This window comes from Sinohyriopsis cumingii, chromosome 13 (genome assembly GCF_028554795.1).
Source record: "Sinohyriopsis cumingii isolate HCF-2022 chromosome 13, ASM2855479v2, whole genome shotgun sequence".
NCBI classification, from domain to species: domain Eukaryota; kingdom Metazoa; phylum Mollusca; class Bivalvia; order Unionida; family Unionidae; genus Sinohyriopsis; species Sinohyriopsis cumingii.
This window is the reverse complement of record NC_142973.1, coordinates 52,397,820-52,424,485: the sequence shown is the minus strand read 5'-3', so window position 1 is coordinate 52,424,485 and position 26,666 is coordinate 52,397,820. Positions and strand designations below refer to the sequence as shown.

General features: G+C 34.4%; 1 protein-coding gene across 1 annotated transcript in view; it reads right to left on the bottom strand.

The window, feature by feature from the left end:
* Positions 1–4,007: 4,007 nt before the first annotated feature.
* LOC149785558 (uncharacterized) overlaps positions 4,008–26,666 on the bottom strand; it is a 68,681-nt gene continuing 46,022 nt past the window's right edge. The window contains 23 exon segments of the mRNA XM_089979909.1: positions 4,008–4,614; positions 5,128–5,329; positions 5,563–5,894; positions 7,093–7,188; positions 7,838–8,050; positions 8,365–9,138; positions 9,513–9,716; positions 10,345–10,548; positions 11,312–11,459; positions 13,419–13,558; positions 13,972–14,093; positions 14,440–14,572; positions 14,894–15,059; positions 15,510–15,653; positions 16,040–16,218; positions 16,550–16,703; positions 17,285–17,514; positions 18,845–19,068; positions 19,603–19,789; positions 20,408–20,681; positions 24,589–24,769; positions 25,509–25,644; positions 26,547–26,663. Coding sequence (XP_089836035.1) covers positions 4,325–4,614; positions 5,128–5,329; positions 5,563–5,894; positions 7,093–7,188; positions 7,838–8,050; positions 8,365–9,138; positions 9,513–9,716; positions 10,345–10,548; positions 11,312–11,459; positions 13,419–13,558; positions 13,972–14,093; positions 14,440–14,572; positions 14,894–15,059; positions 15,510–15,653; positions 16,040–16,218; positions 16,550–16,703; positions 17,285–17,514; positions 18,845–19,068; positions 19,603–19,789; positions 20,408–20,681; positions 24,589–24,769; positions 25,509–25,644; positions 26,547–26,663 — 4,850 coding nt within the window. The 3' untranslated portion in view covers positions 4,008–4,324.

Here is a 26,666-nt window from a genome sequence, read left to right as displayed (position 1 = left end):
TCTCTGAATTTTCTTCCATTAATACTTGTATATATGCATCTGTTTACCTAGATTTGCATTTAGTAAAATTGCATTCAATGTCTTTTACACAGGGTCGCCATTACCGTATCCATTTTGAGTATGTTTTAATATTAATTTGAAAACTGGCATGATGTAAACCTACTAAAATTCTTGGTTATAAGGTATTTTCCTACGAAGAGCTGGCTTAAATTCTTGAGTACACCAATTCATTCAAAAACAAAACGACAGGTAAAACAACGTTCTTTATGTTTCAGTTGGAATAGTCAATATCAATCAGGTTAGACAAATATACACAAATGAACCAAAGTTTCTAGATGAAAAATGTTACCCAATTGATAAATATAATTACAACTGGAACTGTCAGCTTGACAATCTTAAGCACAATTTCAGAATGATTGATTTCAGTGTTTTGCGCGTGAGGTGACCCTAATTCACAAATAAAGTTGACAATTATCAAACAAACTGATTTAAATTATCGTTTATCTAGGCGCTTACCGGTAACCACAATTCTGAAGGGTTGAAAACGTTCCGCCTAATTTTATAAATTTGCATGCCTTCAAGTGAGTCCATATTTCATACGAGTTATTCCTATAAAGGTAGTGTCTTTTCATGTAGAATTCTTGTCAAGATAGGAAAGATTATTACACGGGTAGATAATTCGTTCAATCTGTTCCAATACTGTTAAATCATTTTATTTGTGGGACACCAATTTTTGTGGATTTCTTTGTTGTTATGAACGTTGAATTTAAGAACCAAGATAATAAATAGCCTTCTTTGGAGACTATAAGATCCCATTATCAATTCACTAATTTATTGCCAACAAAAGTGTCATTAATAGCCAAATCAGTACGACAGATACCTGTGAAAATCTCCGATTTCACAGTATAGTAATGCCTAGAATTAAAAAAAATTCTTTCAGTTGTATTTCAACATTTAAAGAAGCATTTTATTAATGTTTATTGCCGTACTTAGCAAAAGTCCATGTATGGATCTTGCGATGCACTATTTCGACAGTTTAGTTTGCATGCTCAGGCAAATGTTGAGATATGTAGCCTATTCCAATATTAAATTAGAACGGTAGAGTTTTTACAAAAACAGATAATTGCTGTAAAGTCCACCGCAATTAATTATTATAATTATCGGGACAAAGATACAATAAGTGTTTAATTTTCTATTGATTTCTTAATATTTTAAATATTCATACTGTGAACTGTATGTATGTATTGTTATGTACATTTAATTTCCAGTGTTTATAGTTAGATATTTTTATTTCATCATATGCTACCGTTATTTAACCATGTATGTTCTACTTAACCTTGTCTACAACAGAGTTTATTTTCTACTTGACCTGAATTACTAGTTTGTTATTTTATTCTGCAAACAACTAATATATAGCTACGGTATTTGCTGTGTGTAGAAATTTGTTATCAGGATCATTACTAACATAAATAAATATGTTTATTTGGGTCTGGGTCAAGGTTGTCTGTAATTCTAGAGTCAGTTTTCATTTTCACGTTGTATTCTAGGGAAATAAATATTTTGTTGAATTTTACAAAACTTGTTGCTTTTAACTCCTTTTTGTTACTTATTTTAAGAGCATAGACTCGTAACAGTATGTATATATGCACGCATGTATGTATGTATGTATGTATGTATGTGATGGTCTGTGTTAATGCATATATATATATATATATATATATATATATATATATATATATATATATATATATATATATATATATATATATATGTGTGTGTGTGTGTGTGTGTGTGTGTGTGTTTTAGAACATCAAAGGTATAATAAAATGACAAGACATTGTTTTAAATGATGTACTATTGTATCAGTCATTGTGCAAATGAGAAATAAATGTCAATAATTTGAATATATCATTTGTAGTTTAATTAAAATAAGTTATAACTACATGACTCCGACTCGTTTTATACTGTAAAGCTGTAAAAAGCGTCAGGATTATGGAAAGCAAATAACAAATATTGGCTGAAAATACGCATATATCTCATTATTTGCTACAAGCTTTTATTTATGTTTTGTACTTATGCGTTGCACGGTATTTAGAATGCTGAATTATATTTTTGTTTTAGTGGTAAACATTTCACGATGTTATGATTGTTAAGCTGAACGATGGCAGTCTCGTACAAACCGCTTGGAGAGATTTCTCGGACAGTTATGCAAAGAGCTGGTTTCGTCTGATCTCGAGCTACTTAATGATGCCAAAGCCGTCCACCCTCAGGCTTCACCCTCTACCTCCTTCCAGCCTTATGTCTTAGGGCATTATTTCTATAGGTTTGTATCACGCATAATTTCGATAATAATTACATCGCTACGTTAGAATTCAGATAGGCACCATTTTTATTTAGGACCAGCAAGATGTAATAGTATTTGAAGGTAAATACTGGAGAAGAATATATAACACGATTTTAAACATGGTTTCCAGGACAGCCATAGTGTACATCTGATCATCGCCATTCAATTATGACCATTTACATATCATACGCCGTCGTTTCATGAGAGAAACCCAATGTCGAAAAGATCATCGCCTTAGGAGGAGTAGCACTAGTCATGGCGGCCACGTTTGACGCAACCGCAGGAGTGTTTTCATTTAGGACCAACTGTATTAGATAATATGCCATTCGAGGCAAAGACCAATGCTAATATCACATTACAGTGATGATGAGTATCGATAATAAGTATTTTAAGACCAAATCATTTTCATATAGGGCTATCCATATAGCATAAGACACGTTTGAGCGAAAACATATCAATACGATCACCTATCCAGCAGGAGTAGCAATAATAACATCTTCAAAATGGCCGCTATGGCGGTGACACTAAAATCATAGTCGTATCATTTTAATTTAGAACTAAGCCCGGGTTCAACTTTATACATACCAACTTTCATGTATTTGTCCAAGTACCTTAGGAGCAGTAGCGATAACAAACAACTGCTAATATAAGATAAACGTCGGCGTTAGGACGATTGCATCACATGTTTTGGTCTAAAGATTTTATATATGTGAAATAAAGGATTATTTGATATATACAAAACCTTGTCCAAAATCATGTGACATCCTCTTAGTCCCCATTATTGAATAAACATTATTTGACTGGCATTTTGATCATAAGGTTTTTGATGCAACGTTCTAAATGGTTTGAAACTTTATTATCTTGATTAGCACACGTACTTGCACAAAAGAGAACACCCGATCAAGGGAACTGATTGGATTATACCTGTGATGTCATGAATTTTGTACACGTTTTGCATTTAGTAAAATAATCCATGTTCGTATTTTTTCAACTGTATGTCTCTCTGTAAAACTCGTATTTACTGATCCTGATATATTTACTTAGTGACATATTCAGACTAAGACTGAGAAAAAGTCTAATATCGTAAAAATAATGGTATCTGTTTAAGTAAACTATTCTTAAGAGCCAGGAGTTCAGTTTCTCACCATGTCCCAATTTTTGTTTCAAATCTGCTGAGGAAACTTCACTATTACTATTGTTTGACACTTATGTAAATGCCTTCATAGTAACAATTGAAATAAGTGAATATATCTTTAGTTTGGACCAAATTTCGTTTTTTGACAACTGTGCATGGAAATAAATAATGTCGGGTAACTAGAAATGCCAACGATGTATGTACACCACAGCCACTGAAAGGTATAAAAGAGTGCAAATATATTTAGAGAGACATAGGAAAGAATCTGATTAGTTACCGAAACTCCTATATAGACCTGAGCTATATAGACAGCTTCTTTGGTTATGTTTTCATTTGTATCGCTCATGCTAGTGTTATCTATTACCCGTTATTTCTTGGGACTGCTGTTTTTGCTTTAGAATTATGCTATATCATGTAATTCAATTGTATAATGTATACATAATCAATGGACATAATTATCGGAATACATTTCATCTGATACGAAATCTTTATTACCGTCCTTTACCTGCAATGTATGCACTCACTAAATGTATGTACGTACCTAGAAAAAGAAACGACTACATTGTTATAAAATGCCTTATAACATTGTATTTGCTATAAAATACAGACTATAACTATTGCTACTACTGTACTTGTTTCACATACGGTTAAAGCGTATACTTAATTGAAAGAACTATTAAATATGACATGCTCGTCATAACAAGCACATAGAGATAGTAATAAGAAGTTATTAGTGGCAGCTTTATATTTTATCTGTGATTCATTTTAGCAAAACGTTCGTGCCACAAATGTCGGGATTCATCTAATGAATTCAGTTTGATTAAATTTTCGCACACACAGCAGTTTTACAAGACCAGAAGAATTTGCGCGTTTGCTGTCTCGTACAATCCGCTAGGACAGATAGCACGAACAGTAATGAAAACATCCTTTCCTGCTGGACCAATCATCTCTTTATCAAAAGAAAGGAGGAGCTCGGTCCTCCTGGTTTCCTGCCATTGAATGATGTCCGGACCTCCCTGAACAGTTCCCGCCGACACCTCATAGTATAAAGGGTAGTCTGAAGAGAACATAAAGTCCCAGTTGACTGCTAAGGACGCTGCCGAGGAATTCCAATTGAATATAACTGTTCTGCCATCTGTGTCAAATATAAACATACCTTGGTCAAAACGTTGTGTAAATGGTTTATTTAACGAGCAGTCCACTGCGCATATTTTCAGATTAACTTCAAGATGTTTTTCTCATACATTTGAAAACATTTATAAATAAAATTGATAAACATGGGCTGATATAAAGAACGCTCACCAAATCACAAAACAACTTAATATTACATCACGTTTTTGTTATAAATGTCAAAGTGTGTATATTTGCAGGGATCGTAAAATTAAAGATTCTCATGTCTACATTAATTAGTACATGCATCCACCTGACACAATGTTTTTTTTAAAAGCGAACTTAATTATAGAGTTGCTTAGTTGGAAATTTACAAACATTCCATAGAGGTTATTGAAATTATTTATGTCGGAAGATATGGAAATTTGAGCTTCGAACGAAGAGTGATAGAGACACAAATTGCAATTTATTCTGATTTATTTTCATAATTAAATAAAAGTAGATAAAGCTACGAAAATTGCTATAAACTTTCAAGTACCTTGTATAGCTGGTGGTTTCGTCAGCAGTGTAAAATTTGACACTTTGGTTTCTGTTCTCATCTTGTTTCGGTTGATACCAGTAACAGCTATGCTATACAAACCGTCCTTCAAATGAAGGTCCCTAAAATCTACACACATGTAATCTTGTGTGTCTGCAATGACAAACTCTGTCACTTTAGTACCGTGCCCTTCAAGTGTCACCTGATAGAAAAGAAAGATACATTAAATAAGGATAAACTAAAAAGTATTATATGTATAAAGGTGCAATCAAACATAATTCTACCATTACTGGTGCTAACAGATTATTGTATAGGATGGCGTTTTCACTTAGCAAAGGTCTTAAATACTTTTGCAGAATCTGCAACTGAACAGTTCAGGTTCAGATTGTCTAGTTTATACATTTTATGATAGCAAATGAATTTTGATGGAAATACCTCACACGTTTCTATTCCAAAATCATCACTGAAAATGTTCCATCGGACGCGAACAGCAGTTTCATCTCCACGGAAGTTGTCATGTGGAAAGTAAACGCTTTTAGACGTGCCCAGTACAGTTATCTCAATTATGTCTGCTGATGGAGCTGATCGGACCACATGTACACCGTCAGATGACCGTGACGTCATCAGTCCGGCGCCGTTCTCGCACCGAACTGTCACATAAATTGTCTTATCCCCGCTTGCATTGAACTGGGATTCCCAGGACACCATCCAGTTTGAACTGTTGACCATAGTGAAGTCCATCAGGTCATTTTTACCAGATTGTGTTCCTTGCAATTCAATAAATACGCAGATAAATAGACAAGGGTGAAGAGAATAAAATAAAGGAGACAATTGTTTGTGATCTTAATTAAATATGACAGTTGCCAAGACAATTTGCGACAAATATGCCATTATGCTCTGGTCGTAATCATGTATATCGCTCACTTAAAATACTATTCAGTCTCAACATTCGGCAGCAGCTTTTAATTATCTTAATACCATGCAAATCATCAGATAATTGTTTTGTAGAGACATATGCAAAACAAAGACAAGACAAATGAAAAGCAAAATATAAAACGCGTTGAGGACACAACGTTTTACTCGGTTATTTGTACCAGAATAAAAGCTTCAGAGTTTTGATGTTTCAGCTACTTGACTTTAACTTGATACTGATGCAGACAAAAAGTTGTATTGACCTAGAAATTGATGAGCCATATCACTGTTTTTTTAAATGTAAATCTGCGTAGTCGCAAATTCTAACCCGCATATTTCATTGTTTTAGTAGCAAGTATAGGTTATTGGGTATGTAATAAGCAAGTCGAAAGAACTTAAAATAAAAATGCACCAGTTGCACAAAGATGATGATTTTATTTGTATGTGGCTGTCTTTTTTCTCGTTTTCTTTGTTTTAACCGCTTGGTTTCGGTGTTCAAAGGCGACGTATTCAGTAATATTCCTTTTCTATCCTGGTTTCGGAACTCTAATTGCGGTTTTGAACAAGTGTTACATCATTAAAAGTGTGGCCACGGGAAGAGTATTCTGCAACTGGTCACAGCATAAATATCTGGGATATAATTTGTGATTAAGCAATTTTTATCTAACTGTAGTTGACATTAATTCACATGGATGTCTAGGTCCAAAAGATATGTTTGAGTATCAGAAAAAGGTGAAGCTAACCAGTAGAAACATTACAAATTTGAGCCTTTATTCCTGTAGAAATAGTCATTTAATTTTTTTTACCCCAACGCTTTTTTTTGTTTCTCTTGTCTCTGTTTTGTATTTGGCCTTGAAAAAGATTCATTTAGGGTCGAAAGCGCTTCTGCTAGTTAGAAACTAGTTTTGTACTGCTCGTTGTCAGTTTATTGCCTTCATCTTAATTAATCCCTGACACACGTGATCCCTCGCTGGATCCGATATACTTGAAATGACTGTTATTTGGCTTTAAAATAATATACAACTGTGTTTTTATAATGGACGTTAGCATTACCGATGGCCCATTGACATTCCTTGATTCCAGACTCAGGGTCGTTAACCTGCCAGTTGGCCATGATGACGGAATTGTCTTGAAAATCTATATCCATTCCTAAAAGAGAAAAAGAGGATGAGATGAAATGGCTTATTGCTTAATTTTAACTTGAAGAAGCGAAGAAGTAAATTAAGTAGAGCATTACTACGATAGGAACCGCTCCGGTGGCCTAGTGGTTAGAGCGTCCGCCTCGGATGCGGGAGATCGTGGGTTCGATCCCCGGCCGAGTCATACCAAAGACTTACAAAAACGGTACTAACAGCTGTCTCGCTTGGCGCTCAGCATTAAGAGGTTAGTGTTAGGACTGGTCGGCCCGGTGTCAGGATAATGTGACTGGGTGGGACATCATGCTACATGTCTGCGGCATGATGCCCCAGTGCTAGACATCACTATAAACTGCCACATTGCAGAGATCGTAGCGATATGACTGAAAAATTGTTAAAACTACGTTAAAAATCGAAATCACATCACATCACTACGATAGGTTGTGAATTAGAGCAAAGAAGAAATAAGTAATCTTATAAATCAATTTCTTAGTGAATATCCCTTCAGCATTTGCACAGATAACAAATAAGGAAAAATTTTTTCTACATTTAGCATTTCGATGATTATAGGAATACTAGAAAAGACTAACTTCAGGTAATTCATTAAAGACTATTCGATTTAGCTAGTAACAAATATGGTGCTAGCAATTATATCGGTTAACCTTTCCCATCGTTAATATTTCCAAGAATAGGCGCTGTCAGATCCACCATGACTGGTTCTGAATAAGACACTGTTTTCAAACCGGCAGCATTGGTAGCAACAACCGTCACGTGGACACTGGAATTATGCATGAGCTTTAGGCGGCTATTGAAAGCGAAGTTTCTCAATCCGACCGATCGGAAATCTTGAAGCTGTGTTCCACCGATAGTAAGGCCTGTATCAGATACAACAAACGCTAGTTATAAAGTTAAAAAAGCCGTTAAGAAAAGAATTGTAGAAGAAATTTACAAAAAGCATATATATATATATATATATAATATATCAAACGATAAATGTACCCAATTATGCATTTCAGTAAATTCTTAGAGATTAAACATTTTTCAATGCCAAAAATCAGGCTACTAAATATAGAATTTCAATGCCATAACAATTTCATTGCTGTAGCAACGATTTCAGACGTTCCTGTCTTGAACTTCACCTTGTAAAATTTCAAAAGTAAGTTTGTAGCAAATTATTTTAAATGCGTACCGATTGCCCAGGTGTAGTCAACAATAGGACTCTCAGGATCATCAAAGTCCCAAGTAGCATGAACTGAACTCCAGTCATCAACATGTACTGTGTGCACTTGTACATGATTACTCTGATCCATACGAAGGTCTTTGCGAATATCGTTTTTCTGAACTTGAACATTATCAATAGCAATCCCTGTTGAGCGATCTGTGCTTCCGATTTCTATGGTAACATCTGAAGATCCAGCAGTGAAATAAAATGTATGTTGATGCCATATCATAAATGTTTGAGATGCATTTACATTGTCGTGTCTGTGGACCCGATTATACAATAGAAATATGTTCCTGGTTCCTCCAATGTAAATGAATCCTTCATTTGTTGCTAAAACAGAGGATGGAAAGGGCAAGTGACTTGTATAAAACAAGACTCTATACTTTTTGTTCTTTTCAAGACCGAGGATAGTTTGTTTTACTGACCCTCTAACAACAAGGAAGGAGTTACCCTCCTGAGCATGCTGAACACCTGTAGCGGCGAGCCATACACAGGAACTTGGTGTTGAAGACCATCCTGTAATTGCAGATTTAGAACAATCAGTCATTCTTGCTATTTCCAAGCAGGTTTTTCCAAATTTGTCTTCTTCGAATGACGGATTGTGGATTATATTTGCTAGAAATACACGTCCATCCTCTCGAACTGGTGCAGTAGAGTCAACTATCACACCATCAGACTCCACAATTGATGACATGTGTCCAACAACATCTACTGCGTAGATTTTGTGAATTATCTTAAGACCTGTAAAATAGTTCTACATTTTCATTATAAATTCTAGAATTGGCAAAATAGCAGTATATTCAGAATACTGGCGCGATGAACAGCAGACAAATTTAACGCATTAATAATTGTCAATTGTTAATAGTAAATATTCTTCTAGACAGGGAAATAAAATTTGTGTACGGGATGCATTTTGTTTTGAAAACTGAAAACATACGTTAAAGGCATTCAAAGATAAATGTTGAAGCATTACTCTCATTTGTGATTAGATAACTATATGAGTCAACGAATGTGTTTACCAGCTTTTTTATGGTTAAGAATTCAATATAGTAGACATGGTATATGGGTTAAATTCTTTACTTAGTAACATCTTCATAAAAGACGAGTGCGGTTACCATTATCTACAGACTGGTTAGGCTTGTAGCTTCCGGATGAGAATATGCCAATGTCTTTCCAAGGCATGATTGAACACGTGTGAGAGGCAGCCTGAGTCGTCGTGCACCACATGTAATGTCTTATTCCGGAATCCTGATCGCTGAAACTATGCCAGGAAGATCCAAATTCAGCTGAACTATTTTGGAACTCCATGTCTCTCCAAGCTGTAATAGAATGAAAGCATCAGGAAAGATAAAGCTTTCAGCCCAACGTCACTATAGTATTATTTGGTTATTAACGGAGACGTAGATGATAACCAATTGTCGCCATAGTGATGTTGGCGCATATAGAAGACGTAGATGATTATACATTGTCGCTGTAATGATGTTGGAGCATATAGGAGAATAAATGAATCCCTATAGAAATGATTAAAGAATGAAATGCGTGTATTAAACATTTCAGGAGTGTGGTTCTTATTTATTTGAGCCATAACTGTTGTCATAAAACTGCCGCCTCTCTGTTTTCAAGAAATGAACGTCTATCTGACGATATACATTCAGCGTTCTTTATTCAGACTGTGCATTCTCATATATATTACCCATTAAATGCAGTTTCAGATTATCTCAATAACTAGTCTATTTTAAAAGGACTTTAAACGTTTCAATCGAATGAAAAAGTAAATTAGTATTAATTCACGCAGAAATGGTTTAATCCAAAGCGTATATTTCTAACTTCAGTGAATATAATGTGAATTGAATGGGAAATATATAGTTATATTTACATCAAACTTTTTCAAAACGCTACACAATCTACACCAAGGTTCCATCTCTTCAAGACACAAACAATACCTACCTCTACCATCGTATACTACGCCTGGCACTGGAGGATCACTGTCAATCATGAATCCATCAGACGTCACTGTAGTGTGAAGTCCTGATTTGCTGTACGCCTGAATATTGGAATAGTAGCGTGTGCTCGGAATCATAGTTTGCACATAAAGACGGTATCTGTTTACTGATGGATTGAGGTCAGAGTTTGTTGTGTGGACGTCATGTCCTACAACAGAATAATGCATGTGTGTATAATATAATTTGAAATCAGTCTAAAGACCAAATATCCATCCAGGCCAACCCGAGATGGCTATCAAGATGAGGTATCAATATCAAAAAGAAGGCTTCCACATGATATTCTGAAAGAGTATAACTTTCATGTAGAAGAACCAGCACAAATATTCCTAAAATGTACTCTTTTAAAAGGGAAAATCTAGTCGAATTTCATTTCGGTGCGTTTATTAAATACCATTTGCGTAAACGTGTATTATTCCAAAAGGAGAAAACGAATTACAAATTCAGTCAGTGCGTACAAGTACAGCCTGCACTTTCCAATCATGATATACACTTACTACTTGCAAGCTCCAATGATGCCATACATATGCAGCCTGAAAATTCAAATCTTGGCATAAAAGTACAGCCTGGGAAGTTCCAATCATGTTATAGAATTACAGCTACCAATTCCAATTATTCATACCAGTACAGCTTGCGGGTTCCAATACCGGCATACAATTACAGCTTTAAAAATCCAATCATAGCATACAAGTCAAGCTTGAAAGTTCGAATCATGACATACAAGTAAGATTTGTCACAATGAGCATAAACAAAAACCATTGTGTCAATGATGAAGAATCGACCATTTAATTTAAAGGGGTCGGGAGGGGGCGGTAATTTGTTTCGCAAGAAATTAGCTTATACAGGAAAGTTTAATATTCAATCTCTATTGTTAAGATAAAGTGCATTATAGTCTTTTGAATGTCTTCTCTTACCTCCAGGATATGTACTTATGTAAAGACGAAACATATTTATTCCGCAAGTTTGAGCCTCTCGAAATTTGCCAGTCCAATCTACATAAATTTCATCATCCCATTTTGCAAAATCAATTTCGTTCGTCAGGTTGCTGATCGTTTCTTTCACCTGGTGATGGAATACAAAAATAACATATCTTTTACCATATGTTGACGCAAAAGAAATGTAATTGTACTTGATTATTTTCGATCATTCCATTGAAAGATTATATTGTTTAAAATATGCAGCAATGCAATTCAAAAGGGATCAATGTTATATAATTTTGTATCAAAAGATTTAATCAATTTATATTTGCATACACTCTTGTTTCGCATTACAATCATTAGATTCGTGAATTATTAAGCCATCAGATCGCAAAAGATACGTAGATATTTTCAGAGACGTCAGAATATATTGGGGTGTAAACGTTTGATAGCCTTTCGAGATCCTCATCGGTTCATTATTGCTGTGATGAAGATAATTTCACACTAGTGTTCATTTCCAATGAAACTCACATTAGTCCATCTCAATGGAAAGATCTGAGGTACAATTTGGCCCATTTCAGATGAATATTTTGGCCCTCAAGCTAGTCCATCTCAAAGAAGCTTTCTGACCTACAACTTTCTTCATCTCATAATATTAACAAAAAATATATGAAGGTCATATAAGATCCACTTTTTCGAACTGAATAGGTAAAAGGGTCGTCTTGTTTTTTATGTGCCACCAAAATCATTGTACACGTTAACCAGGTACTGGACAAAAGTTGCAAGAAATCCATATGTATGTTTTATAACCAAACATCTAGAGATAATATAAAAGACAAATTATCAAGAGCGAAGTTTTAATCTGTCATCCAGGCTTTCTGTTTACTTTTTGACTTGATTCGTTCTGTTGTGTAATCGCATTCGATAAAGACTTAATGAGAGTCGAAACCGCTTAGATTAGTGTTAATGAGCATTATACTGGAGCCTGCCAAGATACGACACAGACCAAAATATTCTCTACCATGGAGACTAGCGAAAAATTGGACATACGTGGAAAAATAGAATGTAATTATTTATAAGATCTGTAGCCTTCAGTATGTAAAACAAACTGATAAATAAATCGGATTGGATGACAACGAAGGTGTACAGAAGAATAGTTGCAGAACACTTTTCTTCCCGAGGACACACTGTCAATGATGTAACACTGATTACAATTGTTCACAACCCCAGGTAGAGTTCCGAAGCCACAAAGAAAACGAATGTTACTAAACACGCCGCCTTAAAACTTTGACATGAAATGGTTTACATGAAGGAGACTAGAAAAATACAGCCACGAACAAACAAAAATCATCAACGTTTTGCAAACAGCTCAGTTTCATTAAAATCATTCTTTCAATGTGCTTATTGGTGTCCAAATAACCTCTAATTACTAGTAACACAATGAAATATCCGGAATATAATTTGTGGTTACGCAGTTACATTAAAAGAACAGACAGCAATATGGTTCATCATGGTCAATGTAAAATATTTTTCACCATCAGCATGAAGTTGAAGCCAGCGAGTTGAAACCTCAAAATTTTCTAGCTTATAATCCTGTAGAAATAATCATTTAACAATTGTAATCTAAAAGCATTGTCTCTTTTGTGTCTTTTTCTAGTGTCCGCTTTGTATTTGCATTTGAGCAAAGACTCATATAGAGTCAAAAGTGCTTCAGTTAGTTAGAAACTACTTTTGCATTGTTCATTGTTAGTTTATTGCAATTATTTTAATCAATCCCTGAAATACGTGACCCGTTGCTGCATCCAGTGCCTTTGGAACGACCGTTATTCGCCGTTAGATTTGTGTGTGCTTATATATATATATATATATATATATATATATATATATATATATATATATATATATATATATATACACATACATATATGTGTGTGTGTGTGTCTGTGTGTGTGTGTGTGTCTGTGTGTGTGTCTGTGTGTGTGTGTACTTGTATGTCATACTTTTAAAATAGGAAAGGATGAATCCCTAACAAGCTGAAATATAAAGTATGTGAGTAGATGTTATTTATTGAGGTTGGAAAATAATTTTAAAAAATGTGAAGTACAGATTTTCCTTTGCTGTTTGTTGTTCCTGGAGGTTTGGTGTCTATGTACACGCCTTCACTTTTAAACACCGCAAATGTTTTCTCATTGAACCATGCTCTCACGAAAAATGAATACGTCAGTCCATTCGCCAAACGTTTGCCTGTGGGGCAAATATAGAAATTAATACTGCTTCATTATTTTGAATTTGGTTATAAAATGTAATTAATTCGAACATACATACATGAAAGACCTTGCTGATATAAAACATTTACTTCAGTGAAGCGATGTAAAATATTGTAGAGATACCGCTTTAATAATATAAATTCAAATCCGCCTGCAAACATTTTACATTTGCAAGAGGAATCTTCCTTTTCACGTTGCGGAAAGAAATTTACTTCCTGATAGTGTCACAACAAGATTAACTGAATAATCTAAACCTTACAGAATTCGTCAAAGCTGACGAATTTTGACTGAGCAAAATTTATCATACCTGAAAACAGATTGCTGAAACAGAGTCTTTAGTATATTCCATTATACTTGCAGGTAATTCCCTCCATATAAAATCAGTCTTACCTCGTGGCAAGCTGTAAATCATATGATTTTCATTCCCAGCATGATGCCAGACGCTTTCCTGACTTTCTGAAAAGACACCTATGGGCTTATCTGATGTACTGAGTCCTACACTCCATTCGTACCTGAAGGAAAAAGTATATCACCTCTGATTTTATAACCAATTAACATATTCCATTACGATTTAATAATGCATCGGCATTTGTCATTATATGGATAGCTGTGAACTTGAAGCGTTGACGCGTTTGTTGATACCATCTATCACTATGCGAATATTGATGGCTAAATTAAAATACATTTTATTCAAAGCAATGAAGAATCGTACAATTGTTAACGAATGGCAATTTACATTCACCCACCCCTTTTGCCACTGAGTTCATATTTTTACTGAGCAGATGCTTTTCGAATTCAAAAGAATATGCATCAATGAACCTGTCCCATTTGTCAAGGAGAAAAAAACAGAGCTCTTACCAACAGACTTGGTTACTACTAGTCCAGCGGGCAGACAACAGAGTATCCGTTGCTGTACACTGTATTTGTGGTGATTTATCTGGATCATTCACATTCTGTATGTCAATGACTCTGATCTCAGGCTTAGTTGAATCTGTTGCAATATATGATATATCAAAGTCACATAATTTCCAACTTGATCATAGCTATTGTAAATACCACCGAACCCATGTTTACATTTTGCAGTTTTCAGAGGACATATATTAAGTTAACAATCAATATGTTGATGTGCAAATTTAATTCTTGTTTGCACCCTGATCAGGATTTACATACAATATAAACATTGAACTTATCTAAAGTTAGAAAAGCAATGTCATGAATTATTTTTCAAGATTATATATATATATATATATATATATATATATATATATATATATATATATATATATATATATATATATATATATATGCTTACTATAATTATTATTGCAAACGAGCCCCGACGAGTTGCATTTTTCCTCTTGAGGAGCGCACACACAGTGGCCGAGACAGGAGTAAGCCGAACATCTCCTGACCAGTTCCATCATACCTCCATCAAGTAGTCGGAATTGTGAGTGAACCATTGGGCTTCGTAATCCTACCTTTAGTGTGACAAAGACAAATTTAAAATCTGATATTTTATTTCATTGATGTTGATCTTGTTCTTTAGTTAAGAATTTTATAGTTCTAAAATGTTGTAAAAGTCCGTAATATTTTTGAATTTTGTGTGTAAATAAATATGGATGCCATTCAGTCAGTATTTGCACACTGTAAAAACTGTTTCTAACTTTAAACGACAGAGAATACTTTGTAGTGTTGTCGACAGCATTATCATTTGCGTCGTACATCATGATGCAAATAAAGCTGCACATTGATAACACATCAGGGATGGTTTTGAAAACTACTTATAAAGTCTATAAAATATATAATTAAAAAATATATTGTATCATACTTCCTTTCGTGATACACTCACTTTAAAAAGAGTAAATCAGAAAAATTTTCCTACGTTTGTTCTTCAGTTTCAGATTATTGCCTGATAAGTGATTACTCACCCCATTTACGGCCCAAAGGCTAATATAAATGGTTGTGTTGCTTTTGAGGGACGATGTTGGTATTCTGTAGGTCTGTACAATTCCCTCGCCTTCTTTGTCTGGTCCTGTGTTGTTGTGAACAACAGTCACGGGCTCCATCGGATTCTTCAAAAAGTGAGAGTCAAGCGGATAAATTCTTTGGTGTCTGATTAAAATTTAAAATTCAAGCCTTGCCACTATAAGATATCAAAAAGAAAACTATTATCATTGTGCGAAGCCACTTTTACAATGATTGTATGTCATTGTTTTAAACCTTGTAATACTAAGACTTTATGCATTTGCATACATCTATACAAAATAATTAAAAGACATTTATAAAGTTATGTCTTAATATGTTAGCCATATTGTATGCATGTTTCATACTGATTTGTGTCCCGAGTTTGATAGTTGGTAACAATGGTTAATAATTTTGAATAGGTGAAGTCATTCCCTAAGACAAATTTATTCATTCTGATCGTGGCTTCTTTCAGAATGATGAAATTATCAATAACCTTGTTAAGGTTGGATCCCATGTATGTGCTGCCAATGTTTATCTTGTAATGTTTAATTCCAGAATGAAGATCAGAAAAACCAAGCCATGCCAGGTCCAAAGAGGATGTAGACCACTTCATCCAGTTTTCAGGCTGTCTGTTCAGACTGACTGCATGATCAGTGTTGATTGCAAACATCCCTGAAAAATGAATTGTAGAAATTGTTAATGAGATATTTATGGAAATGTTGCAGTACTAACGACAGTATAAACTGTAGGAAAGAGCTAATAAAATGTAGAAATTGTAATATTCGACACAAAGCCCTTTGATATATTACGTAATCGAATGAAAGCATAGATGAAATGAAATTCATCAAGAAGACATTATCTGACATTTCAGCGATCCTCTTGCTAGGTTTTACTCTTAGTTTGGTTATGCAAATCCCTTAAAGAAACCTTAAATAATTAATTATACAAACGAAGTAAATCTCCTGAGAAATTGGGTATTGGTTATAATAGTTATCTTATGTACCAGTCGTTGGTGGCGAACTGTCTGCAACAAAACGTGGAGTCATGGTGGATGTACACAGCTTTGCACCGTTACATACAATTAACATGACACAATATTGACTTCCGTCGTGGAGATCTAAGTCGACAAATGTATAGTCACGGACTATCCCTCCAACCTGAGAAGAAAAACAATGATGGCAAATTATTATAGAAAAGGGCTTATCCAAACTGTATTAAAGTATGTTTGATAAGAAGGCGTTATAATTATCCCGAACTACTGGAACTCAAATTTTGTTTCTGCCCTGAGATTTGTTACTCTGAAACATTTCGTCTCACATTTGCATCATCACATCTCACATTTCCATTGATCTGAAATGCAATCTTTTTTACTCCAGCTTGAAGGTATCTGATGAATACGAAATTACCTTACAATAAGATAATGTTGAAATATTGTTTAAAATAGCAAATTATTTGTTTATAAAGAAAGCAAATAAATATAGTTTTATTCATAACACACATTATGCAAGCCAATTATCTATGTGTACAAAAACACCTGATAACATTATGAAATTTGCTAGCATGGATAAAATGTAAGTGTTAAATTAATTAATCGTCTTGATAGATAATTCAAATAAGTCATGGGTATATTATTTTCACTTTAGTACAGATGTCCGTTACAAGTTGTCATCTATTTCGCTTGGGTGTTTCAGGTTTGAAAGTATGTAATGTAAAACACAACTTCTATTTATAATTTTACCTGAATAGATGACAAGTTAAAATCTCCTCCAATGTGTGACTTGATGGACAAATACTGCCGTTCAATGTATGATTCGTTGTCACGTACATCCCATTCCAAGCGAAGAGTGGTTCTACTCACGGTTGTATTGGGATAAATAAGTCCAATATCCACTAGTCGCAGTGGACTGTTGATCAATGGTGGTGAAAGATCAACAATGAAACCATTGGATATGGACTCTGAATATTCACCTTGAAAATACAAGTCATACTGAGAATAAATATTAAATCATCGCATTATATGTACACTATATGACAATTTGCCCTAAGCTTTTAGTACATATACATGATAGTGAAAAGTAATAGAGATTTGCACTCAAGCAATTCATGCCATAATAACTTTAAGTATTTTGATGGTAATAATAGAAATCCAGATGAAATATGTATAAATATCAAGTCAAGTTAAATGTATACCAATAAAGTAGCATGAATTTCCTCCCATTAGGGTCTAATATGTGCTGATTATAGGAAATAGCGGACGTGAAATACACAATAATTAGTGGTTACAACATCATAAGGAAATGAAAAACTACAAGTGTGAAAAAGCATTGACACAACAACATGTCAGTTGGTTGAACAACTATGTTTGTCAAAGGGTATAGACGAAGTTACGGAAGGTAGACAGTCTAATGATACTTTCAAATTCAAATTGATTTATATACTAATACGCGTTGAAATATTAAGAAGTAAAACTAATTTGTATCGGACTACATTTGTTTAAACAATAATAAAAATAGGAGCAGCTAGAAATCAAAGAGCACTGCATCAAATGCTCACAAAGTGATACCATTATCATAGACATCGTTGTACCACCATCGAGCAGCATAATGTAAAAGGAGAAAAAGTGTACTTTAATCCCTTACATTATACCATTAATAAGTTTTGCATCTAGGGATATAGAATGAACACTATAGGAAAACCCTATAATTGTGAAAGTATCAAGTCACGATTCAAAGTGTGGAAGCTCCTTGTACGTCTGTCTTGCACCTGTTGGGTATCTATGAATTCGTCAATCCATATGATGTAAGAGTGTAATCTACGAGTTAAACACTAGTGCTTTTGAATGTTATGATTTTCATTAGATTACACTGTGACGCAGCGGATTGAACTTTGAACGTTTGGTTCAGGTTCTAGTCTTTGCAAAATATAGGGAGTTTCAATTTGCAGGAAAACTAGAGTTTGACATGTAACACACATTACAATGAGCCCTAGTTTACATTGTTTGGTAGATGGTTGTTTTTCTTTTTAATAGACACAACTTACGTTGATCCAAAATGAAACCGGTTACAGTGTGCGTTTGATACATTTGCTGGCTTAGCACTCAGTGGAATAAAAGTTGAGCAACTTGTGGCGGGATAGGCCGGTCGTAGCAATATGCATGTCTAGTTATGGCCTGGATACAATGGCCGTAATATGGTAATCGTTGGTCTGGATAAAACTAACTGGTAAAATTTTTCAGCTTAAAATCAATGAAGCAATGTAGTTTAATGCTGAATCACGAGTTTACCATTCAGATAGTTACCAGCTTTGTTATAGGCTCTGACGGTGATATAGATTCTTCTACCCAAGGGAAGCGTTCGGCCATTGTAACTTTGAAGATCAGGAATTACAGCCAGCTCATTTTGATGCAATAGCGCCGCTGAGAAAACGTCATCAGTCCCACGAGAGGTTCCAGCTCGCCAGGAGTAGTGGGAAATACCTGACTGTGGATCAGAAAATCCAAACCACTTGGCTCCGATGGAATTGCTGAAATTACATGCACATTAAGTAACGACATTGTGATAAAGATTAAAATCGTTGAAAGCTATGGTTTTAACCGTTGGTTATGACGAAACAATTACGTAGCAAAAATATAAAAATATAGTAAATATTCAATCGTGGAAAAATATCTGAAGAGGAAAAAAAAATGTTTGGCTGTCGTTTAGACCTTTAGAGTTTTTATTTTGTATTTAAAAGACACAGATAAATTCACAAATTATTCACGCGGGGTGATAAAACCATGACATTGGTAGAAAAAGGCGATGGTAGTTCACAATAACTTTTATAGAAGTGAATATTATAGAGGTGCGCGTTTTCGTCAGCCTCTAGTAAGTAGACTGTTATTGAATTTATATTAAAATCTACATATGAAAAATTGTCGATAACCCTCAATTAAACTGCTATATTCTGGCGAATCAAGCGCAAAAATACATAGCGTTTGCAGCCGTAACTGCTTTCCATGTATTTTCTTGCTTCCTAATTAGAACAAGAAAAGGGAAAATAAGTATATGGCACACATACTTTGTGGCTTGGTAATGAATGTCTTCCACATCAGTACCATCATGTACTCTTCCTCTTACTGGTGGACTGGTATCGATTTGAATTCCATCCGAAGTAACCGATGTGCATAGACTGGCAGTGTTACATACTGTTACAGTAGTGTAATATGTTATACCTTCTACGAGATGTATATGATGGACGTGAAATTCTAGAAAATAAAAATAAATTGCCTTTCATTACTATAATTGTTGAATGTGCCGTTCTGTGGTAATGATAATGTGGTTGATAAAAACTTCGAAAGACTTAAATTAGAAAATAGACACCCTATGTTTTAAGTATAACGCATATTATACTTTGCGGTCAAATAAACGTATTTACCAATCGATTCTGGTGTACAAAAACATATCTAGTAAATATTTTAAAAACTCTAGTGGCATTGAGATGAGAGATGATATGTATCGTCTGCTAGAAGTTAATATATGCGCTAATTCAGGTGTGACTGGTAATCATAAATCGATAAATATAAAACTATTTTTGTAATTCGTGTTCGTGTGGAAGGAAAGTATCCAACATGTCATTGCGAACAAATATTTATATTCATTTAGACAGTGAAATGTAACCCCTGTGAGAAACATCAGCCTTACTTATGAGATACAAGATTCTTCTCTTATCTTGTTATCAGCTTTATATTCAATAATTAATCACATCATATATGAGTGCATTAATTATTTAAAAGATAAACGTTGTATACAGTAAGACTAAATTTTGATAAAACGTTTATAGCAGTATTTATGAACTAAACAGGATCCAAAACAGGGTTTACTACCATAAACTATTCCAACAGGTTGGTAATTCAACACATCCTCGCATCCTTTACATGTTCCAGTACTAATGTAATACTCTTGTATTGCTGTGTGTGGATCATGAAATCCTTCCCAGTGCGCATCTAAACTGGATTTATCTATGGTGAAATCTTCATCCTTGACTGCTTTTCCAGGTGTAGACTTGCCGTCGTAGACATGGCCAGGTGAGGGAGGAGACGTGTCGACAGTGAATGCCCACGAAGTAACGGAAGAGGAGAGACCAAGTCCATTATATGCCTGAAAGAAAACAGTAAGATCAAAATACATCATGATGTCTCTAAAGAATAATTAATTTAACACATAAAACAGAGGAGCGAAACAAATAAAAAATGTTGACTAAATTGATTTTCATACCTAGGTGGAGAGCATTGTTTGCCTATAGTAAGTCTGCTTGCTTTATAGTAAAAGGAACACTGAAATACTCCTGTCGGTTTGCGTTTGTGCTTGCGTATAAACAAAATAAAAAGATACCTGTTAAACACAAATCAGTCAATGTTGGTGGAATTATTTAATGTAATACAAGTGTTTCTTTTTTTAAAATTAGATACTTGTTCATAGAACACTTCTCATATACTTCATGTTGAAATTTCTCATTCGATGCGCATTTTGATCTTATTAGCATTTTAACCTCGGCCTTCCGACTACCTTCGGTTTCAATTTGAATACGACCGACACTGCAAAGAAACGATCTCGCTATACAACATCAGGACGCATCAACGTTCCAAAAGGCGTTTTGCTGCCAAATACTGGTTGATATTTATTCATATATAGGTTTGATATAGATGAAAGTTTGTGGTGAATATGCACAAATTGTCTTCTTTATTTTACGGTTAAACAAGACGCATATGTTGCCATCATTGCAACCTACGCAGTTGAAATACGAAGAATAAAAGCCAGTTGTTGGCCTTGTTTGCAACTAATTAATAGCAACCTAAAAGCAAATGCACATCACAAATTATATTGTGCAGTTATCGTTTTATCATATGCTCATTTTATTTTCCTACCGAATGCTTAATAATAAATGAATACACAGATACACAGCCGTAAACTAATCAATACACAGTAACAATTTTCATGCGCACATAGCACCGCCTAGGGACCTGAACTCGACATTATTTTGTTTTTTATAAAACGTTTTGGCCCACTTAAAACTGAAATTTAAAGTCATGTTTTGAATGAATGCGCACTGAAAAAATGGATGGATTTTTTTATGTTGATCCCATTCAGTTCTGTCTTTTTGGTTATGATGGACTGAATTTACTAGGTCAGTTCAATGCAGTAAGGAGCATATCATTTCAGATGGAAACTTAGTCAACATTACATTACAAATTCGGTGTGTATCAGGTTTTCCATGACGTGGGTCATCTCATTCGGGTTTCCAGAGCTAAGAAAGTACATTTTGAAGAAATTCAAGATGAATAAATAACAGTACATTGATTACCATTCTTATTATCAGCTAAAGATGACATATGTTATGCCCTGTCACTTTTCATGCTCGCATTTGGAGAGACCCCAACTATTATCTGTTTCATACATTGTAAATCTTCTATCGTTAGATTAACATTGTATCAAAATAGTTAAACGAGAAACATGGCAAAGCAGCTGTTGTATGACAGTCCATTTAGACAGCAGGAATAGCACTTTTTCGTCGTCCTGTCTTATTGGCTCTGAGACTCTTAGTTTCCTACCAAAATCTTCAGTTGCATTTTTCTCAAATTTAGCATTTTGACTGATGGATATGCGATAGCCAGGGGCCTCAATATGCTATTCTGTGTTATTTTTATAGACCATAGAGAGCACTGGTCATCGTCTGAAACATTCTATTTGCGAAACGTTACGAATATTTTTCCTAAATAATGACCATAATGGTATTTTCAATTACTGAGTTTCTCACGTTTCTTGTTGACATTGTGATTATCAAGCTCATCTCCCCTTTCAACTGGACGAAACAGCTTGTTTACAAAGTAGTTCCTAATAAAATACCCTATTTTAGACATACATGGCGTGCATTGTGAAAGCATACGGAAAATACTGCATTATACTGACAATGTAAAGATAACGGAGAAAAAATAAGCATATAATAAAATCGAATTTTTGATCTTAAACATATGTGCTACAATAGCAACTTTGGGGACGTCCATTACTTATGTCAATAATTATTAGGCAATTTTTTTACCCCCACCCCCCCTTGTCAACAATGTCAAACTTTCAGTGACCCCCCTATTAAAATTGTACCCCCCCCCTTACAAACTAACAATATTTTATACGGCTGGCTTTTATGCTAAAAATAGAATTATGGAAATTAAAAGGTCTACAAATAAATTTTAATACATTTTTTACTTGTTTAACAGATTTCAAATTGACTATAACACTTTAAATTCATGAAAAAATCGAGAGTTCATATTCTAGTTTCTATCATCTTCCCATGGGGAAGCCAAATGTTCCTCAATTGTTATAATGGGCATAGTGACTGATTCATTAATTTCTTGTGGAACCGATACACCCGACAAGTCAACATCATCTTCATCTAACCATTCTGCGCTTAATATCTCTCCATGAGCAATAATTGCCATCAGCTCTCTCTGTCTTTTGCCAGCCACTCGTACTGGCCGAATTCTTTGCGGTTGAGGAGCATGTGGTAATTGCCTAGGCCCAATATCGCGTTGTCGGTGCTGTTGAACATGCTTCTTCAACATGACTTGTGAAGCAACATAGAGGTGACAGATTTTGCAGATCCGTTCAAGCAACGACAACTGAATGGAAGGACAATATAGATCATATGGAAGAATTTTGAATGCCTTTGCCGATCGAGGTAGCATGTTATCAACTTTCAAAGAGTGATTGAAGAAAAGAGATGGAAATATGTGGGCTGTTGACGATCGAGCGAGTGTGTGTGATACCAACGCACCGACTAATTTTCTATTTTTTTATTTATTAAATTTATTGTAAAAAATAACATTGTTGACGTCAATTTATCTTGAACTCCCCTCTCCCCCATGTCAACAATTGTCAAACTTTTTCAAACCCCCTCCCCCTATTTTGTTGCCATAATTAATGGACGACCCTTTTGATCATAATTTGATCAGAAATCGGATCACTAGAATCGTACAGTCTCAGTTGATCAAAAGCGAAAACAAGTAATATTTGCAGGTGTTTCCAATCATTGACGTTTTCCGAGATTTTTTATGGTATAAGTTTATAGATCAAATATAGTCAAATGCTTCAGGATACTAGGCTTAATCAAATATTTTCATAGATAGATAGATAGATGTGGTTTCTTAACGAATTATTCCGAGATCTTGATGATATAAACTTTTAAGAAAATAATCAGGTAAACAAGGAGGCATAAAGAGTGACGCGAAGCTCGATCAAGTATGTGCTAGGACGCCTTATTAATATGTTTTGCTTTCGCTCTCAACGAAATTCATAAGAGAACTTGATGATACAAGTTATAAATCTTATCAAATGCAAAATATTTCGAGAGTTGACAAGAAGTTCGACGGATGTTGCACAAAGGACGCATAACCATGACATATGCTCACTTGGCATTCAGACTTTTACTAAAATGTCGAGATCAGAGTACAGTTTGTAACAAATTCGAATCGATATCACCCATAGCATAAGAGCGTGATTTTTTTCATATATTGTTATGTTTGATAATAGACATAAATATCGTATGTCAATATCGAGGACAATAACGTACTAAGGTTATGCAAACAGTAAAATATATCAAATATTTCCACGAAAGATTCAAATGAGTGTCAGAGGCAACTATTATTACCATCTGGCTATTTTTTTTTTTTTTTTTGACGTGACCTTGTTTATTCAACTGTGTGACAAAATATTACATACATACATACATACATACATACATACATACATACATGCATGCATGCATGCATACATACATAATACACTTCTTTATGTACCTGAGATATTTTTGAATGAATTCTAAACTGAGCGCCTTAAACTTTCATTTCATTATTATTCGTTATTTATATATCTGAGTATATTTTACTATAATAAAAATGTTAACTATGATTCTATCTTTATATCTATTAATGAATCAACCAATTAATTAGTCATTCAATAAAATGAAACTATCTTTAAATGTATGCACGCACGCACACAGACCTATATTTACCTTCACAGATACAAAATAAGCGTGTCCCTCATGGAGATTGATCGTGGACATAGAACTGGTCTCTGAGCATTCTTCATATACCGTTGTGTAAGGCATTATGTCACAGTAGCTGGGTTGGGACCCCACTGCCCATTCGTATTTCAAAATACCACTCTCCTTATCCTCAAATATACCTGTCCAGCTTTCAAAGAAAACTAGATTACTAAAGGCGAAAAAAATCCTATAGATGTCCAATGTATATGACAAGATTACAATGCAGTACTATTATAACTATCACAGGCACGAGATAAAATAGTGACCTCTGATGATAATGATGATGATGGTGACAACGATAATGATGATGACGATAACACAATAACAATAACTACTACTACGACTACTACTTCATCTTCAATTCTTCAACTATTACGAATAGATGATAACTGAAACTGCTCATTACAATACAAAAAAACTTTGTATAGCAAATAATTTACATAATTTTCATAAGCATAAACAGCAAAAAGTCATTACGAAAAGTTATCATACAATATAGCAAGCGTTCGTTGACCGGTTTAACGTTTTCTTTCTTAACTGTGTGCGACTGCCTGTCATTACGTTATGCGTTATATTTTTCTGTTACTTTCACATATGTTAGTCACTCTTTAATGCCATCTCTTCTATGCGGAAACTTCGTGTATAAATGAACGACAACGTGTTTTTTCAACGTGGGTTCGTAAGAAAAGATACATAAAGCTTTGCGTGATGAGATATTAATCACAGGCTTTAAGAAAGAATGAAAAATATGATGATGATCTTCTAGCATCATAGCATTGGCTTTAATTATATAATAGGAATTTCTTGATGCGCTGTTGCAGTTCATTAGAATACAAGTATTGTGTTACGTACCTCAAATGTCATGAACAAGGAAGAGCTATAATTACCATGCTGTTACATCATTAACACTCGTCAGATGTCGACTATTGATTGAAATCACATGATTAGTTTTGTCTGGAGCTGTGTAATCAATTGTAATGCCTGCAGAGGTGGACACGGTGGTTCGGTTCGCAAAATCGAGTGCTTAAAAAAGATATCATACATCAACAGTCGTGGCAAGAATATACTGTGAAATCATTTATTTATGTGCATATGCATTTTCGTGGGTAATTAAATGTGTGTATTAGAAGAGTGCTCTATCGCCTTTACAGAGTGGACATGCAAAGTAAAATAAAATTGGCACCCCACGAAAAATACTGAGAGCACGATGCAAAAGTTAAAAGAAGATATTACTTCGAATTTTAATGAAGCTGACTAAACAATTAGAAGTGTATTATGTTTATCTGCACATGTTATTGTTAGGTGGGCATTTCCAAGATATCGCAGTATAGGCTGCGGATGGTTTTGGTTTTTTAATTGAATCACTCTTCAGACGCAGGCTAAACGCTCCTTAAAATGTCATTAATCTGCAAGCATTTTAAGCTGTAAAAGTTAATGCGACTTAATTAATTTCCCATACTTTAACATTTATATGTAAAACAGTGTACATTTGGCGGTGGTTAGATCCCGGGCACTCTGCCATATGGAAACTTGAGACATTTGAAACCTATTATATCAATTAGTATTTATCTATCAGTAAATTCTGATAGTTGTGGTGAAAATTAAATATGTGGTCTTTCGTCTGTTAGCGTAGTGTCTAAACAAACCTAATTTTTTAATAATAATAATAATAATAATAATAATAATAATAATAATAATTATTATTATTATTATCATTATTATTATTATTATTATTATTATTATATCGTACAGTGTTCTGTGTGCTCTTTATCACAAGAAAGCAGCTGAATTTTATTTACTTGTCAGGTGCAATCTATATTAACTATGCCAAATTGGGGCAAAATTATCGTGAAACCAAGGATATTTTTGGAAGTCTGGACAAAACAACTTTATTTCAAATCGAGTTAAAAAAAAAATGTGCATACCTTTGATTGAAGCATAATATGAATGTCCATTTTGAAGAGACAAGTTATGAATGGTTTCGTGGTTTGTAACTCCTACGTTCATAAATGGCATCACATCGATTGCTCCGGGCGACGAGCCTA